Genomic DNA, 19492 nt, shown 5'->3' on the forward strand with positions numbered 1-19492 from the left:
GGTGTGTTATTTGTAGATAGATTTTACAAAAATAGAATCCAAACTGAATGAACAGAAGAGGTAAATTGATAATAGTAGTTGTAGATCATAAACAAGACATTGTCAATGTAACACAGTATCAGTTGACCACATAAAGATAAACAAACTGAAGCAGCTACCTTCGAGTTTAAACTCTGCTAAAGTATTTATTACCAGAAAATCAAAATAAACCATACAGTCTAGCTAAGAGCTATTCCTTTAGAGAAATTTCGCCACAGGTACCATACACAGAAACGATGGTGGACCTGTGGCATGACCTCCTCCATAGCCGAAATCAACCCCTGCAATTGATGGAAAAATATAGCAGACACCAAACAACTAAAATAACCAAACATCAATAACCAATCACCCTAAATAATCAAACTACTTAAATAACCAAAGTACCTAAATATTCAGACTACCTAAATAACCAAACAACCTACATAACGTACATAACAAGTGAAATCAGCAAGTTGCAATTATCCATACCAAATAAGACATAGAACTAAATAGTTTATACAATAAACAGATATACATTTTGCTTACAATATAAACTATCTAACCTTCTGCATATCAGAAATGAAACACCACCCGTTAGCCTTATAGTCTCCTAAATCATCGTGGAGTAACTCCAAAAACCATTTCCAGTTCTCCTTGTTTTCAATGTTGACTATAGCCCAAGCAACCACATAAATGTTGTGATTTACATCTTGTGCGACAGATGATAATATCTGTCCACCAATTTGCGTCTTTAGAAATGCACCATCGAGGCCGATTAAAGGTCGACACCCAGCTTTAAACCCGTTCTTGCAACCACTCAGGTAGATGTACATTTTATCAAACATAACTTGGCCGTCAGGCAGTGGAGTAACCCCAATCTTTACAGTGGATCCCGGATCGGTCTTTAGCAGCGTTTCAGTATAATCCCTTAACAAGGCATACTGTGCCTTTTCATCCCCGTAGACAACATTTCTTGCATCAGCCAAGGCTCGGGCTAATGAATTCCTATGCAATATGAGATCACACTTTGACCTAAAGTATGTTGCAGCCTCACATTGCTTAAAGTTTGGGTACTTTCTAACCTTTTTGACCAACTTACTTGCCAGCCAAGCTCTGTTTGCTGCCCTATTAGAATTCTCTCTCAGATATGTATGATCGTCATAAAAAGTCTTGATTTGCCAGCAAGAGTCCTCATGATCCCTTGAGGCATAAACAACCCATGAGCACTGTTCCACCTGGCACATTGCCCTACACCTCACATTGTTATTCTTTACAAACTTAATCCTCCTACCCTCCTGAATGGTAAACTCTCGCACAGCATCCCTGAAGTCTTGTTTAGTATTAAACTTCATTCCCACTTGCAGTTGCAACTCACCAAATCTCTAGCCCTCCTGGAAGATTGGAAATTCATCCGATTCTCCATCAGATTCCAATTCATCTTCAGAATTAGGAGGAGTCTTCAGATCCTTCGAGTGCCACGAGTTGGCACCATCAGATTCTGCACCCGAGTCAAGAGCATCATACATCAATCCGTCTCCTGGACTTCCTAAAAAACCAAGGTCCACCTCTACATCAGATAAGTCTGCCACAATTGCATAATCATCTTGCATAATAGTGTCTTTATACATCTTTTCCTTTTCTTTGGCCATGGCTGAGGCCTTCTGAACCTTCTTGACCTCTTTCCTAATTGGTTATGTAACCAACTCATCATCACTACTAGAGCTGGCCTCCTGCACAGGGACATAAGAGTCATCCTCTGAACTCCCTTCATCACTGCTTGATCTGGTTACAGTTAAATCCACATGAAAAGTTTGCTTCCCTTTGTTAGCACTCCAATGTCCCCTTCCCTAAGATCTTGTGATAATTTTAGGTGGGTTAAATTTGGGCTTGGTTTTTGAAGTAAAATTGGGCTTGGGCTTTAGTTGAGTTTTCTTGGGCTTCTGGTTCTGCTTGGGTTTTCATTCTGCTTGACAGTTGGGGTTGTATTGGGCTTTGTAGTGGGTTTTGGGTTGGGTATATGATGGAGTTTGGGATTCTCATGATCAGCCATGGACTTGGTGTCATCATGGATAGGTCTTGTGGTGGGGGTATTAGCAGGAACTGGGATTGCAGTTGGACTGTTTAGAATGGGGATTGGAGTAGGAGGAACTGGGTCAGGATCACATTTGTCATGTGGCATTTCATTTAAGGTATCCTCAGGGGTGTTTTTCTTGTTTAATTCACCACCAGACTCCTCTTCTGGAATATAATCCAGACACAGAACAGCTTTTTTCCCCTCCATCAGTTCAGGTGTCGAAACTCCATGTTCGAAATAAACATCGACTACTCCATCATTCCTCTGTGCATGGAAGCACATCTCCCTTAATTTATCATCAGTGGTCAGAGCTCTCAATCCAACCTCCAAACTCCTCTCCGGAACCAGCCACCAGCACTCAACTACCTTGTCATATCCCAACTCCTTGAAATAGTTCTTGACGAAGAAGACATCAAGTGTATCCTCATCTAAATCTCCTAAGCAAGCTCTATTGTCAGGTGAGTAAACCAACTTTCCATCAACATTTTTCTTAAACGTTCCACCATGATGGAACATTATATCCAGCAACTTCTCCATCTGTATCGAAAAAAAAAAATATACAACATTTTTACTAAAATATGGAATGAGCAAACAACAACATTTTTACTTCAGGCACTATGCCATTATAGAAATGCCCATATTTTCGGTTTGAAAACAGAGCATTCCGATAACCCATATCCGCACCACCCAATGCAAAAACCCTAGCCACTAACATAGCATCCATGGTTTCCTATCAATCTACACCAATTTTCCAAGTAAAATCCATAATGATGGATACCTTACCACTATGTAAAACAGAACAAGACTATCTAATATACTGCATGTCTACCTCTGTCACAGGGGATTTCACATAGAATCTTTGCTCCTTCCTTCACCGATCTTCAGCCAACGATGACCAGGTTCCTCTGAACTCCAACTTGTTTCACTCCAAAAAGCCACGCCAGGGCTCTCGAATGCCAGGGTTTGGTGCTTTCAGTTCACAGAAGATGAAGAAGACGAAGTGATCTTTGAATATTGGGGGAGGGGGTTTGAACGTTTTGTAAATGCTTACTTGAAACTGTGTCGTCTATTAATGGGTTTAGCGCCAAAACCCAATACGACGACGTTTCCCATCCTCCAGCGTGGCACTCATTCGCCACGTCACTCCCGCCAACAAGGAATATGACCGAAAAATATGAGGGGGACCACGTTGATGCATTTTTTTCAATTTGGAGGACTTAATTAGTGCAATTGGGAAGTCAGGGACTAAATTGGTGTTTTTGTGAATCTCAGGGACCACTTTAGGGTTTAATTATATATATATAAAACTAGATTAAAACACAAAGAGTTAAATTAATTATACAAGTTATACTATATAGTATAAATTTAAAAAATATTGTATTCTTCAAAAATTAATTAGATAATATATAAATTAATATTAAGTTTAAAAGTTTATTTATAAATTTTTTTTATAATTTGTATATAATTCAATATAATTATTAAAAAAAGAAAATATACTACAACAATAAAATCTTGTAAAGTTGGTATCTTTCATAAATATTGACTTGTGCTTTCTAGTATTTTTGTATAACAGAAAATTTTCTTATATACTTTATTATATAATATAATCTATTCTAAAAAGATAGATTTTTCTTTATTTATTGGTGTAAAAATATTTAAGTAGACCAAATAGTATCCACTTTAAATAATAATAATAATTTTGAAAATAATAATACACTTTAAAATATTTTAATTTTGAAGAACGGAAAAGGATGACAAGCTGGCGATGGCGATGGCAAACTAAGACAGTACTCCAATAGCACCGAATAGAGAAGGATTTTTGATCTAGTTCTGTGCAGTTTTAGGTGGAAGGTTGGGCTTTCTGAATTTAGGAATTTTATTATTTTGTTTTTTCATGAGGGTTCAGTGTTTACTTTTTTATTATTGCAATTTGCTTATAATTTTGTATCCTTCTTTATTAGGGTTTATTGATTTTGCATTTTGCATTTTAGGCATAAAAACAAACAAAAGAAAATTCCATTATGCTAGTTTATGATGTTTAATTGAAATGTTTCCAGTTTTCAAAAAGCATCCATTTGATGTATTACTATGTCTCTAGACCTGGAATAAAAACTACGGGTGAAATGTTAATCCTATAGTAATCAGTGATTAATTCATGATTGGTTCTGTACGATGAATTTGAGCTTGCTTTGCTGTTGATTCATTGACATAATAAGCTTGTGATATTCTAATGAGAACCCTCTCTGCTGATGTTCTATCCCTGTGAGATTCCTTTTATATCATTCAAACAATATTTATGGTTGAATTTGAATTTTTTGCATATGGTCACATCATCAGAAGTGGGATGATCACATTGCAATCATGGCTGTTGGTGTGGTTGATGGAAGTTCCGAAGCCATTTTCCAGACTCTTATGTCACTTGGTCCTTCAAGATCAGCGTAAGTCCATTAAGTGAACATGGCATTCTTATAGTAGACTTTTTATGTTGTTCCCATTTTCCTTTAGGAAGGTCATATCTTCTTATTGGATGCTTTGTTTGAAAATCTAGGCCTCACCATTAAATAAAGATTCATTGTCTTCAAATAAGAATTATAATCGGATAGGTCAGAGCCTTTTGAAAAGTGCAATTTTATAAGCCACCATTACTGTTGCCATTTGCATTATGGTATTATTGAGTTTGTTTCTATGCCTATTATTTATTGACTCGTAGATGGGATTTCTGTTTCTACAAAGGCAGTGTGGTTGAGCACGTAGATGGTCACACTGACATCATTCACAAAGAGCTGTATAGGGATTGGTTGCCTTGGTAAGATTCAAACGTGAAGCCTTCAATGCTGATTATGTATCACTACTTGTTTCTAGGCATTAATAATTTTGTACCCTTATTTGGTGCCTTCAAAAATTCTACTAATCACAACTAATAGTGTAAAGTTGTTTTACTCCATAAATTTATATATATGGCATACAGAACTGGAAACAAAAATATATAAAGTCAAAACCAATCTTTAAATGTGCTAGTGGGAGTTTTCTTTTTCTTTTAATACAGAGTAATTGCTTTTTTTCAGTGAACATCTTCGCTTTTAGGCTTTTTGCATTGTCCATGTATGTTTATTTCAATTATTTGTGGATTTGTAAGAATAGTTGTCGTACTTCTTCATGATTAGTTGTTATTTTGTTTTGCATTGCAGATTTATTTTCATAAGAATTATCAGAAATTGGATTGAACTACTTTATCTGCTTGTGGATGGAGTGGCACACCCTTGATATCATCACTTCCTCTTGATTGGTTGTAGCTGCCGTCCAGCCTCTGCAATATCTGTAGAGAAAGAAAAAGGTCACTTTCTGATGCTATTAGAAACTTTTCAACTTTCATATTTAAAATTATGTTTCATAAATGAGAATGTTTGGGTTATTGCTTGCAGTTCTTTTGGCAATGGCATATAGCTCGCTGTTCAATAGAGTGCAGTTCTTAGCAGATTCTTGAGCCGATTTTCTCTTTATGTCTGTGTTTGTCTCTTCAATTTCCTTGTCTATAATTGTAAGTCTGCATGTTCTTTCCTAATTTTTGGTTTATATCTAACATTTAAATGGATCTGTCAATGTGGTGTCATTTATATTATCTGAATATTTTCTGCAGAAATTTTCCATTCAAGCAAGGAAAATGAAATGCACACTAGCTTCACTCATTGATATAATTAGTACAAGAGAAAGCACAAAAATAGGGTAAGCCACATCTATGAATTCTTTTTATACATCTGTTATTGTCCTTTTTTAATTATTTTTTATTTATTAATGCTGATTAGAAGAGTTAAAGCTCAAATAGTTTTATCCATGATAGATGATGAACTCGTAAAATTATGAAGACTATATCTAATTTATTTTTTCTCATGTTGTATGGAAATTTCTATTCTTTGCAAGTAGTTATGTCAGTTTCTTGTATCTGGTTAGCCATGTATACCAAAGGAAATTCATATTTTGTGGTGTGGCAAACCTTTAATGTCATGACATCTCTTAATTAGTTGGAGCTGCCTTTCCAGTCTTTGGAATGTTTGCTGAGAAAGAAAAAGGTCACTTTCTATTGCTATTGGAAACTCATCAACCTTTATACTCTAAATATTTGGATATTGTTTGCAATTCTTGGAAATGGCATATATAGGGCTGGTTCATAGCAGATTCCTGGTTTTTGCTTCTTATTAAGTATGTATTGGCCTTTTCATTTTCCCTGTTTAAATTTTAAGTCTGCCCTTCCTAATTTTTGGTTTATATCTAATATTTATCTAACTGTTTGGAATTTCTTTCTATTTCAGGGACAGCAAGCTAAATATGACTTTAAAGGGGGTGCACAGGTGCAAATTTTATGTGCAGAACCAGATTCTCAAAAGACACCAATTGACAATGATTTATCAGATAGTGAAATGAATTCAAAAGATACAAAGGAAATGGTCCTAGTCCGCCATTCAGGAAGAATTACAAGAAAATCATATAAGTATGACGTATATTAGTTTACTTGATGTGTGCCAGTATAAAGTCATGAAAATTATCATGCTTTGGTCATGTTAGCAGGAGTTTAAATAAAATTATTAAGAATTCCTTATTTTTAAATGCTTGCTTATGGACATGCTTTGTAATTGGAGACATTCTTCAATCTATGTAGTCAACTCCTCTTAGTCAAGAAAGGCTTTTTAATTCTTGTTGATGATAATGTTGATTTGTAAACAGAATTCTTCCATATTTCTTTATGCGTACCGGTAACTGGACATAAAATCATGAAAAATTATGGTGTTCTTATAAACACATTATTGCCATATTGTGAAGTTGTGCTGGAACCAGGGGCCTAATCTGCCTTGAAACTTAGTGCTAAAATGTTCATATATAATTTTCTGTTAAACTATTTTGCTGAATTATTTAGGAGGATGATCTTACTTAAATTAGTATTGTTGTAACTGAAGGTCGTACTCATGTGGTTCTTTTTTTGGACCAGATTTGCAGAACTTTACCCTCATTACTTGCAACTGTGTTCAACATTATTTGTCCTTTTTGGTTTTTATTTCTTTGATCATCATTAAAATGTAAAAATTTAGAAATTCATTGATCTTTTATTTTATATTGAAGTTTTATTCTATCTTTGTTAACTCATCAATATAGGGAAAAAGTCCATGCCCTGTAGTTGTTGACATTGATAATGAGGATACTACAGAAGCGGATCAAGTTCAAGAGGAAAATAAAGAGCATGCTTCAGGCTTAAAATCTAAGAAAGTTCCTCGATCTGCTTCAGCCACTGCAAATAATGAAGTTGTGTCTAGTAACAATGCAAATAATATTCTTTTGGAAGATTTGAAGCTTTTCGCTCACAATGGATGATCAGAAATCATGGAGTTTCATATTTTGTAATGAAATATATATAAAGGAAGTAGATAATGTAATAGTTGTTGCAATTGTAATTCATGTATTAAGAATTTATAGGTAATTGTTATGATTTTGATTTTTGGTATTTTGTTAGAGCATGTCATGTGATTAAACACTTTTTTTTGTGACAACTTTATGAAAGTTGGATTAGTTGATTTAAAATTACTAGTCATTGCCTAAATTTCAAAATTATTTATGAATTTTGTAAAATTTTATTACGAAGATTAAAAAAGAATAATAGGTTACTGAATAAATTTATAACCATGCTTTAAAAGAGTGGCCATATTGTACAGTAATCATCAACAGTCATGCTTTAAAAGCGTGGCCATATCTCTCACATACAACGACGTTTTTAAGCATGACAATCTGTAAAAGCGTGGTAAAAAATAAAGCGTGATGATAGGTCACCAAAAGCGTGGCGATAGAGCTACCGGCACGCTTGCAGATGTGACCCTTTCAAAAGCGTGCTGGTAGCTCAAAAAGCGTGGCGAAAAGCTATCGTTAAGCTTTTTTCAGCTTCCACGCTTTTAACAATAGAAATGTTTTCTTGTAGTGAATAGATATTAAATTTAATTAATTAGGAGGATTTATCATTATTATGTTTTTCAATTCTTTTCATTAGCAGAGAGAACTTGAGTTGGACACAAGTTTTGGAAAGTTAATGTTAATGTGTATACTTAATTCAATCATGCACCTCTTCTTATATATACTTCTATACGTTAATTTGTTTGACAAATTAAAATTAAATCTATCAATCAATCAATATCTTCTGATTTAAAAAAAGATAAGTTAATTTCAAGATTTGAAAAAGAGTACAAATAATTAAATCAAATATGAGAAGATAAAAAAAATAGATAATCAAATATAAATTTAAATAGGATTTCATAGAGATATTGCATCTCTGTAGAACAAAGGAGAAAATAAAAAACAAAATTTAGTTAGTTTTTTGTGTCTCTGAAATTTTATCTTTTGAACAGCACATTGTCGATTAGAACGGATATTTATTTTTCCCTTTAAAATTAACCATTGGTTGTAGGAGGAGAATCATGTATTGCTTTTTTTTTTTTTTTTTTGATATTTCAATAAGAAATACAGCACAAACAGAATAATAATAAAAATTGAGTATATATGGCTTCAACTTTGATTTCTTATTTTGTCAAGTCGGTTTTGGATTCTATTTCTCCATTAATTATTAGGATTCTTTATTTAATTTGTGAAATGCACTTTGTTATGGAACTTTTGAATGAGAATTCTAGATGAAAAGAAGGGGGGATAACAGTAAAGAACAGAGATAAAAGGCAGAGAGAAAGAAGAAGAGTGAATGAGAAATTCAGTGAAAATTGTAAACTGAAAAGTGTGTGTACACTGTTTGCCAAAAACAGAGTAATAGAAAATTTGTTAGAACTGTCATAAGTTCATAACTGACTCCTACCCTTCTAACTCGTTATTCCTTATCTGTTGTAACTATTCCTTTTCTCTTTTCACTACTAAATTGTAGCATTTGAACCATTGATAAATAAATAAATAAATTAACGTCATTAGATTCAAATGTATTTATACATGTATTTGCATCTTAAATATAAAACTACTAATCTGCTTGTCTACAGTTTAGATGCTTGTTTCCATGAAGGTATTTGTATTTTGTTAAACCCTGTTGGGATCATAGAGTAATAGATCAAAAAGAATGTGGTTAGGCTTGTAGTTAAAGAAAATCAAGATTGTTAGTTATAAGTTTGTTACACATTCTGTGATATTGTTAGACTGTTTACTTGTGGTTTAAGTCACTGAACAAAAATCAAATCTCCGAATAAAAATTTAAAATAGATTTGATGGAAATATTGTATTTACAAAAAAAAAAAAAAAAAAAAAAACTAGAATTGTTATTTGTCTTCTATTGTTATTCTTTTTCTGGTTCAAGTTTTTGAGTATTACTTAAAGGCTAGCTATACATAGACCTAACCAGTTCTAAACAAAATAAACTGCTACTACAATTTTCATGAGCACCATAGTGAGTACATTCTAAACAAAATTCAATTCAATAATACCACTTTATGTTATCAAAATAGTTTGACTTAGGAAACTCCCATATTAATCATGAAATCACATACCCTTTCCTGATCCTCAACCATCGAATTGATCAATAATCCTAGACTTAAACCACACCCATTATAATCAATGTAGTTTGAGTGTATATATAACAGTACATTGAAAATGTAAAACAAATAAACTTTAGAATTAAAAGAAAACATAAAAACAAGTAATTGATTCTTCCAACTGTAATAAGACAATTTTATCAACCATTCCAGCCAAGATGAAGAAAAAACTAACAAAGTTCATTTGGGATCTATCTGACATAGTTCCCGCAATTAGCAAATTTGGCTAAAAATGATTAAAGAAAAACATAATTAAAAAATAAATCAAAGCTTGACAATTGCCATGCATAATTTCTCTTCAACTCGGAATGACCAAACTTGAACAACATCATCCTCTCCTAGATTATTAGCCTTTGCAACTTTGACCCAATTTGATCTCAGAATATAGGAAATGCTTACTTTCTCTGACTTTGGTCCCTTGTGCATGAACCACTTAATCAAAGTCAACTCGGTCATTTCGAGAGAAGGTTGGATCAATTTCACTTTTATTCCCTTTTTCTCCTCTAGAATTTCTAGTTCCGTGGGAAGCAAGAAATCTTTGTCCTTGACCTGCTGTGATGGTATTGAAAGCCGGTTTTGTTGCGGATTCAAATCCGAGTTATAGAGAGTTTTTTCGATAAGTAGAGTGATCCTGCTACCACCCATATCACTGATCAAGTTCTTGAAATTTTGTGGCAATTCAGAGGTTCTTGGTTTTGGTTGACTGGTTTCTTTGATTCTTTCTTGGACCGAGAATCCACTGAGCTAACGGTCTTCTTGGAATTCTTGTTCGAAACCCGTTCTTGATCGGCACTGGGGCTGTTTCTTTCTTGGTTGACTGGTTTCTTGGAAGACACCTTTGAAACCTGTTCTTGGTCAGCACTGGGGCTTGAATTTGCAGCACTGCTTGAAGTCTCTAAATTAACTCTCTCTAAGAAGTTCCCGGGGAGGTTAAAGAGAATATCAACAACTTCAAGTTCATCATCGTTGAAATCAAACTGTTTATTTTGAATAGAACAGTCTGTTTTTGTTTCCTTAATAATCATCCTCTTCTCCTCCTCGTTAGTCCCTTCAAGACAGTAACCAAAGGCGTTTGCTGCCTTCCTCTTGCTTGAGAACGGCACCTCAACTGTAGAATCATCAGAATTCCTCTTGTTGGATGAAGAACGTGGTCTGCATTGTAACCATTGGCAGCGTAGTTTGGCTTTATGCGTTTCCATTCTTTTCTTTAGCAATGAAGATTGAAGAGAACGTGAGTTTGGCACAAGTTTGGAAAGTGTACGTTAATGTGTATACTTCATTCAATCAAGCACCTCTTCTTATATTATGTTAATTTGTTTGACAAATTAAAATTAAATCTTTCAATCAATCAGTATCTTCTGATTTATAAAAAGATAAGTTAATTCCAAGATTTGAAAAGATTACAAATAAGATAAATTAAATCAAATAGTGAGAAGATAAAAAAAAGATAATCAAATCTTAGATTAAAAATTGATTTCATAGAGATAGTATATCTCTGTAGAACTAATTTTTTTTTGGCCAATTTGATTTGTTATTAATTGTAATATATACACAGTTGATCAATTTCACAGTGTTTCTCTGCGACATCCTCATAGAGCTTCAAGTACAGTGTGTCCTTCACTGTAATTCCAGCCGTGCAGAGTAATTCTAGGAGTGACACCCTGAGGGGCCTCAAAGATAAGTTAATTTCAAGATTTGAAAAGATTACAAATAAGATAAATGATGGTTTCAGTGGCTAAGAGAAGGGGGGGTTGAATCTTAGCCCCCTTTTTGCTTGCTAACACTTGCTGGATTCAGAGGAGACTTTTCTGTTTTTAGCTCGTCCCTAGCCACGAGACATTTTCATTTTGTCTCGTCACTTGGCACGAGACATTTTTGGTTTTTGCTCCTGTGCAGTAGAAAATAGAAATGGAGTAGGAAAGAAGGAATATTACACCCAGATATATCCTGGTTCGGCTGCTAAGTGCAGTGCAGCCTACATCCAGTCTCCATCACAACAATGATGGAGTTTCACTATAATCAAACAGATTACAAACTGTAAAGTGCTAACCCAACTTACAAAGGGATTCCCACAGAATCATGAAACACAACATAGATGAACAAAGGAACTCTTAAGACATCTATGGCTTTTTCTTTTAATTTTGCACTCTCTGCCTTTTTCCGCTCTATGGCTTTTTCATTACAAACCTCACTGTTTGCCTTTTTCCATGAGACTCAAGACATGACAAAATTAAACAGAAAAATACAGAACTGAACACATTGAAGGAGAAGAGAAAACTGTTAGCTCAGGTAGCTCTGAGAACTCTGTGCCTTGCACTCTCAAATTTTCTCCTTGCTTCAAACAGTGGTTGTCCACCCTTAATATAGAAGAGGGGAGCCTCCACTTATTGAAGCCAAAACCGAACCAACTTCTTCCTCCTTCAACAAAACCGGTTCGGCCACATAGAGAGAGAAGAGATAGCCATGCATTAACCAACATGCAATTACCTCTAGTCCTTTCTTGATCATCACCCTTCATCAATCCGAGCTCTCCATCCTTGGCTTGCTCTCCAAGATGGAATTCTGGCCCTTGATGCTTCATGATGATGATGACTTCATCTGCTTTAATCTCTGCCTTCAACCATCACTTCGCCACTCTAGCTACTCCCTGTGGTGGTTGAGCAGAATCAAAGACAAGCCATGCTTCAAGAATCTCCCTTGCTGGCCGAGATCTTCTTCTTCCTTTTTGAGCATGGAGAAGCCAAGATTACCTCACCAAATCTGTCCATAAATGGTGACAATCTCAGCCACAGCTCATTTTTATTTTAGTATGTTTTCTTGCCATCATTGTGATGGTCTTTAGGCTTGCTTTCTCTTCCTTTCGGTAGCTCATTTTTGCTTCCATGGCTACCAATGTTTCCTGTGTAATAACCGAAGAGAGAAAGAAGTGAGAGAGAAGAAAGACTCTGAAGAAAAGCAATAGTGGTTAAACTAATTAATTGAAGAATATCTTGCTTTTGCTTCCCTTAATTGGCGTGTAGCAATGATGCCCTTTAGTCAAATCAATCTTCTCTCTCTTGCTTATATTCCCAATGTTTAAATTGGCTTTGAAATCCTTTCAGGAAGAGTAATGGAATCCGTTGGAAGCATTTGAGGATTTGTTATTCTTTGCTTCATGGATTCGGACAAAGCATGAGTAACACTCATGGAATTGGGCTTGGTTGTAATAATCAATTAAGTTTCTTGGCCCATTAATAACATTTGCTTTCTTGATAAAATTTGGAACATGCATAAAGCAAATGGAAAGCATGTAACACACTTGGGCTTAGAGCAATAAAAATCATTTTGGCCCAAGTAACATAAAAATTAAATCAGCCATATTCAACATATATTTTTAAAACCAAAGGCTGAGAGTAGTTGGGCTTGCTCCAGAAATTTGTTTTCGGCCCAAACTGAACCTGCATTGCAAAAATTAATTTAATCAATATAAATTTAATATCAATAATTTTTGCAACTGGTTTTATTAATAATGTTTGATCATCACTTAATTGGAGGTAGAGTTTTCCAAACTCATCAATCTCCCCCTTGATGACAAACATTATTAAAATTGAAATGGAAGAAATTTAAAAATTGAGTATGAGTACTCCCTTTGAAGATTGAATTGCTCCCCCTTTCTAGATGTCACATGGCTCCCCCTTAATATATGCCATTTTTACTAAGGGAAGCACTAACCTGTAACATTTAAATCAAGCTTCAAGTAACAATGTTATTTAGCATATTTTATGATGCTAAATGCTTGATTTATGAGCAGTTTTAATTGATAATCAAAACTCATTTGATATCATAAACTGATTTACTGCTCAAACTGTACCACAAAATAGAGTTATTCAAAAAATATTTTCCAGTCAAGATATCAGAGCTGCATTATTCATGTAAGGAAAATATTTTTGAGTCATATATGATCAAAACATGGCAACTGTTAGATATTACAATTTAAAGGAACTGCCAAAAATAAATTTTCAAACCAACATGTTTACCAAGATGAATAAGAACATTCCAGTTTCAGTCAAACATGTTCATCAAGATAAATCAATAACCAGGCATACATTTGAACAATACAAACAAACATATTGTCAAACATCATTATAATCCAAATGCCAAGTGCATTCCCAACAGCAGTATCCATAGTGAACCGAATGCAATAACAACATGCATTCTTTTAAACAAGGGAGATCATGAATTTTTAATTGAAAAATTTTATCCCCTGTTTCAGCAAATCTTCCCCTGTTTTATTAGTTCCAATTTCAATTTTGGAAACTAATTTTCCTCCCCCTTTTGGCATCAAGGGGCACCTGCACAAAATATCAATAACATAACAAAATATCCATAATAAAATAACAAGAGTAGCAAAGAGTCATAGAGCAGTGAGTATCAAGTCATGCTCCTACAAAAAACAGATTGAGCCTAATGGAGCCAATATCAAATAAAGTAACGAAAGAGTCATTAATCATCAGAAAGATTAATCTCTGAACCAGAATCATCATCATAATCCCCTGTTCCCATGTCATCATCAAAGCTTTTAATCATGAAACCAATCCTTTCGTGACATTTCTTCCAAGCCCTTTCCTGCTCATACTCCAATTTCCGGGCAGCCTTGTGAGATTTACGCATTAGCTTGGCCATGTTACGAAACTCTTTGAGAACTTCCCGGATAGATTGAGTGACCTCTGAGGGTTCGGGATGGCTCTCGAGATCGCTAAGAGATGGTTCAGAGGGAACAGACCGCTTCCCTTTCTTGCCAGAAACTCCTCCTCCTTTAATCATGGAAACCTTGTTCTCAACAGATTCATTTGACAGATCAACCTTAAAGTACTCAAATATGCATGTAAGGAACATGCCATATGGAAGATTAGCCTTTTTTGTAAATGCTTCCCACATATGACGTGTCATAATATATGCAAATGAAATTTATGGTAGAAGTAATGAGAGCAAACAGAATAATAGAGTCAGAAACTGTTACTCTATGGTGAGAACCACTTTGAGGAGTGATGATATGAGTGATGATACGGTGCAATAGAGAGTTCTCTGGTCCGAGGGATTTGTGAGTTGGGATCAATCCATCGAGTCTTGAGAGGTTTGCACAGATGTGTTGCAAGACAGCTTGTTGTGTAACTCCTACTTGATCATCCCATTTATCAACCATGTAAACTTTTGGTCCTTCATCTTCATACCCAAGGGCAGCACCTATTGTTTGAGGAGTGAGAGTTATGTAAACACGCTTGACGTAAGAGTGGATTGAGCCTTCAATCAAACGCATGTTTGCATAAAATTCCCGGACCAACCCCGGGTAAACCAGTTTTTGAATGTGAACCAGAGGGGTCCATTTCAGAGCATCAAACAGAGAAGAAAAGTTGATTCCTTTGGAGGCCAGTTTTTCAAGATTCACCAAGTAAGAAGGGCAAAGATGGCGTTTCAGCAAGACTTCTTTGTGAAATTCATAGAATGCACATGAGTAGAACCTAGAGGGATTGAAATGTGAATGAGGCTTGTGAAACTTGTTCTTGAATTCGAGTGACTCCAAGTTCGCAGGTTCATTAGTATCATGCAACACAAAGCTTTTCTGCCTCTTCTGAGAGCTCCTTGCATGAGGGGTGGATCTTTTCGGCGATGAATGAGGGGGCGAGGTGTGAGACTCATCTTCTTCCTCTTCAACACTTGGTTCCTTGGCCTTTCCTGATTTGCCTCTCCCTGACGTTTTCTTGGCAACCACCTTACGCCGCATGGTTTCGGTTCTTTTGGAAGGAGGTGACTGAGTAGAGGATGAGGTAGAATGGAGATGGATATGTGTATGGGTTAGAGGTGATGAGAAAGGTGGGTTTTTTGGAATGGGGGTTCGGCTACTTCTCCTAGGTGCAGTTTTCTTTTTCATGGTAAGAGAAATGAAAGGTTGAATATGAAGAGGTGAGGGCCGAATGAGAGGAGGATGGAGGGAGGTTAGTGGTGCAATAAATGAGGATTGGAGAGAGATGATGGGAGGTTAATGACCATAATGGCGCGGTTATTATCCAAATGGGAGTTTCAAAAAGTGATAAAGAGGGAGTTTTTCCTTGAATTAAGGGATTTAGTTAGAAGGAAAAGATATGATTTGACAACATGTATCTTCCAACTAGATTTGAAAAGACAATCTAAGAGATTTTGTGATTTTATTTTTCAAGGAAGGAATAACTAACTAAATTGCCATGGTGGGGTCAGAATTTATTAGGTGGGGCCCAGGAGAATTTAAATCTGTGTTGCCTCCCCCTTGAACAAAGCTCCTCCATCAAGCTTGCGTTTTTATCTCGTCCAAACCTACGAGACAAAACTGAACAGAGTTTAAAAAATTTACAAATTTTCAATGGAACTTAAATCAAACATTCCCAAACTTTTTCTCAAGGTACAGAATCTGTCTTCACAGAGTGGTTTTGTAAAAATATCAGCAATTTGGTCTTCAGATTTTACAAATTGAATATCAATAGTTCCCTTTTGCACATGTTCTCTAATGAAATGATATTTAATTTCAATGTGCTTTGTTCTTGAGTGCAGAACAGGGTTTTTTGAGATGTTTATAGCACTCATATTATCACAAAATAAGGGTATACTATTGATTTTTAATTTGTAATCTTCTAATTGTGTTTTTAACCAAATTAATTGAGTGCAACATGCAGATGCGGAAATGTATTCTGCTTCAGGTGTGGATAAAGCCACTGTGGCTTGCTTTTTGCTTGACCACATGTTGAGTGAGCTTCCAAGGAAGCAACACATGCCCGATGTGCTTCGTCTATCCACTCTATCTCCCGCAAAATCTGCATCACAAAACCCTACTGCACAAAAGTCATCAGATTTAGGATACCATAATCCATAATCACAAGTTCCTTTAATATATCTAATGATGCGCTTAACAGCCGTGAGATGGGATTCTTTTGGGTGAGATTGGAATCTTGAACATACACCCACACTTTGAACAATGTCCGGTCTAGAGGAGGTAAGGTACATGAGTGAACCTATCATTCCCCTATACCTTGTTTCATCCACATCTTGACCATCATCATCCTTTTCAAGTTTTGTGTTGGGATGCATTGGTGTACCCATTGCTTTGGAATTTTCTAGGCCAAACTTTTTGATAAGTTCTTTTGCATACTTTCCTTGGTAAATAAAAGTACCACTAGGAGTTTGTTTAATTTGGAGGCCAAGAAAGAAAGTAAGCTCTCCCATTAAACTCATTTCAAACTCACTAGTCATGAGTTTTCCAAACTCTTCACACAAGGAAATGTTGGCCGATCCAAATACAATGTCATCAACATAAACTTGAACAAGAAGTATGTCATCATTAGATGCTTTGATAAATAAAGTAGTGTCGGTGGTACCCCTTTGAAATTGATTTTTCAACAAGAAGGCACTAAGCCTTTCATACCAAGCTCTTGGAGCTTGTCTAAGACCATAAAGAGCCTTAGTTAATTTGAAAACATGATTTGGAAACTCTTTTTGTTCAAAACCGGGGGGTTGTGCCACATACACTTCTCTATCAATAAAGCCATTAAGGAAAGCACACTTAACATCCATTTGAAACATTTTGAAACCTTTATGGGCGGCATAGGCAAGAAGCAATCTAATTGCTTCCATTCTAGCTACCGGAGCAAAAGACTCATCAAAATCTATACCCTCTTCTTGATCGTATCCTTGGGCCACTAATCTAGCCTTGTTACGAACAACTTGTCCATCCTCACCAAGTTTATTTTTAAATACCCACTTAGTACCGGTAACTTTCTTACCATCCGGATGAGGTACTAGTGTCCAAACCTTATTCTTGTCAAATTGAGCAAGCTCTTCTTGCATTGCTTTAACCCATGATGGATCCTCAAGAGCTTGTTTGACATTGTTGGGCTCTATTTGTGACAAGAGAGCAAGATTGCTAGGTTCGGCTTGCCTTTTGGTGGATGATCTTGTTGTTACACCATGAGAGGGATCACCAATGATGAAATCATGAGGATAACCCCTCATAGATTTCCATTCTCTAGGCTTTCGGATAGGTGTAGTACTTTGATGATCTTCTGGTGGTCTCACTGTTTCAGTTGCTCGTGCCTGTTCAGGAGACAAAATGGAAATGTCTCCTCCAATCTGACGAGACAAAACCGGGCTAACAGATTCTTCACTTTGAACAGATTTGGGATTTTCTTTACTTGTTCCAGCCTCTTCACAATCTGAATCAATATCCTTCACAATACTGGGAATTAAGTTAGAATCACAAAAAGTAACATGTATGGATTCCTCTATTGTTCTATGCTCCTTGAGATAAACTCTATAGGCATTGCTTGTGGTGGAATATCCAACAAACATTCCTTCATAGGATTTTGGATCAAACTTTCCAAGGTTTTCTTTATTATTAAGCACAAAACATTTGCATCCAAAAACATGAAAATACTTAAGATTTGGAGGGGTTCCTTTCCATAGCTCATAAGGTGTTTTCTTTAACCCTTTTCTAATGATTGTTCTATTCAAAATATAACATGCTGTGTTCACAGCTTCAGCCCATAAGAATTTAGGAATTTCACTCTCACATAACATAGCCCTAGTCATTTCTTGAAGGCTTCTATTCCTTCTTTCAACCACCCCATTTTGTTGGGGGGTTCTAGGGCATGAAAAATTATGAGAAATCCCTAAGTCATCACAGAATTTTTCAAAATCTTGATTCTCAAATTCTCTTCCATGATCACTTCTTAAATGGGCAATTTTCAAATCCTTTTCATTTTGAATTTTCTTACAAAGGGTGGAAAAAGCATGAAAGGCATCATTCTTATGAGCAAGGAAAAGTACCCAACCAAATCTAGAGTAATCATCTACTACCACAAGACCATAATGTTTACCTCCTAAACTTTGAGTTCTAGTAGGACCAAAAAGATCAATATGTAACATTTCCAAAGGCCTTTTGGTTGAGATTCCATCTTTTGATTTAAAAGAGGATTTTACTTGTTTGCCTAATTGACAAGCGTCACAAGTGAGATCCTTATCAAACTTGATGTTTGGGATTCCTCTAACCAAATTTCTTTTGACTAGCTTAGAAATTTGATACATGCTAGCATGTCCCAACTTTCTATGCCAAAGCCATTTTTCAGATTCAAAAGATGTAAAGCATGTTACATTTTGTTCCTTTAAATCCTCAAGAGTTAATCCATACACATTGTTGCATCTTTTAGCTTCAAGAAGAACATTCCCAGTTTTCTCACACACAACTAAACAAACAAATTTCTTAAAAATAACTTCAAAACCCAAATCACAAAGTTGACTAACACTAAGCAAATTATGTTTCAAGCCATGTACAAGGAGAACATCATTTATACAAGAAGAAAAGTTTTTACCAACTTTCCCAACAGCCACAATTTTTCCTTTTGCATCATCACCGAAAGTGACAAGTCCTCCATCATAGTCATCAAGCTTTATGAAGAAGGTTGCCTTTCCGGTCATATGCCTAGAGCATCCGCTGTCCATATACCACATATTTTCCTTCCTTTTGGATGCTAGGCACACCTACAAAACAATGCTCAAGTAACCTTAGGTATCCAAATCTTTTTGGATCCTTTTACGTTAAACCATCTTCTATGTCCTAAGCTATTGTAATCAAAAACAATTTTATAAACCTTGTCACCAACCATTCTTTCACCGAAAAAGCATTGAATGGGAAAGTGTCCATTCCGATTGCATAATCTACAAAACTTTGGAGTTGCCTTTTTGTTAAAGTAGGTGGGATCTTGAAATCTTGTGTCATTAGAAGATGAAGCAATATTTTCAAAATGTAAATTTTCAGATTTATAGAATCCCAACCCAGCCT

General features: G+C 35.5%; 2 protein-coding genes and 1 long non-coding RNA gene across 5 annotated transcripts; 1 reads left to right on the forward strand and 2 right to left on the reverse strand.

Annotated features, from left to right (window-relative positions):
• Positions 1–572: 572 nt before the first annotated feature.
• LOC112730275 (uncharacterized) lies at positions 573–1370 on the reverse strand. The gene has a single exon (XM_025780367.1). The coding sequence runs from the start codon at positions 1368–1370 to the stop codon at positions 573–575; it is 798 nt and encodes a 265-aa protein (XP_025636152.1).
• A 2408-nt stretch (positions 1371–3778) lies between these two features.
• On the forward strand, positions 3779–7660 carry LOC112727736 (uncharacterized). Of its 3 annotated transcripts, none has more exons than XR_003165973.3 (8): positions 3779–3943; positions 4430–4530; positions 4803–4898; positions 5281–5426; positions 5515–5630; positions 5730–5815; positions 6400–6578; positions 7238–7660. It is a non-coding gene; the product is annotated as an uncharacterized lncRNA (long non-coding RNA). The 3 variants fall into 3 exon arrangements; XR_011868732.1 differs by having other exon boundaries at positions 3799–3943; positions 4830–4898; XR_011868731.1 differs by lacking the exon at positions 3779–3943 and having other exon boundaries at positions 3947–4530.
• A 2255-nt stretch (positions 7661–9915) lies between these two features.
• Positions 9916–10296, reverse strand: LOC112730277 (B3 domain-containing protein At1g05920-like). The gene has a single exon (XM_025780368.1). It carries the CDS (start codon positions 10294–10296, stop codon positions 9916–9918), a length of 381 nt encoding a protein of 126 aa, XP_025636153.1.
• Between the last annotated feature and the right edge of the window lie 9196 nt (positions 10297–19492).

The sequence above is a fragment of the Arachis hypogaea genome, chromosome 12 (genome assembly GCF_003086295.3).
Source record: "Arachis hypogaea cultivar Tifrunner chromosome 12, arahy.Tifrunner.gnm2.J5K5, whole genome shotgun sequence".
Lineage (NCBI taxonomy): Eukaryota > Viridiplantae > Streptophyta > Magnoliopsida > Fabales > Fabaceae > Arachis > Arachis hypogaea.

What these genes read in the sequence shown, in the direction of transcription:
- LOC112730275 (XM_025780367.1), bottom strand. Translation starts at nt 1,370, where the DNA reads ATGAAGTTTAATACTAAACAAGACTTCAGGGATGCTGTGCGAGAGTTT.
- LOC112730277 (XM_025780368.1), bottom strand. Translation starts at nt 10,296, where the DNA reads ATGGGTGGTAGCAGGATCACTCTACTTATCGAAAAAACTCTCTATAAC.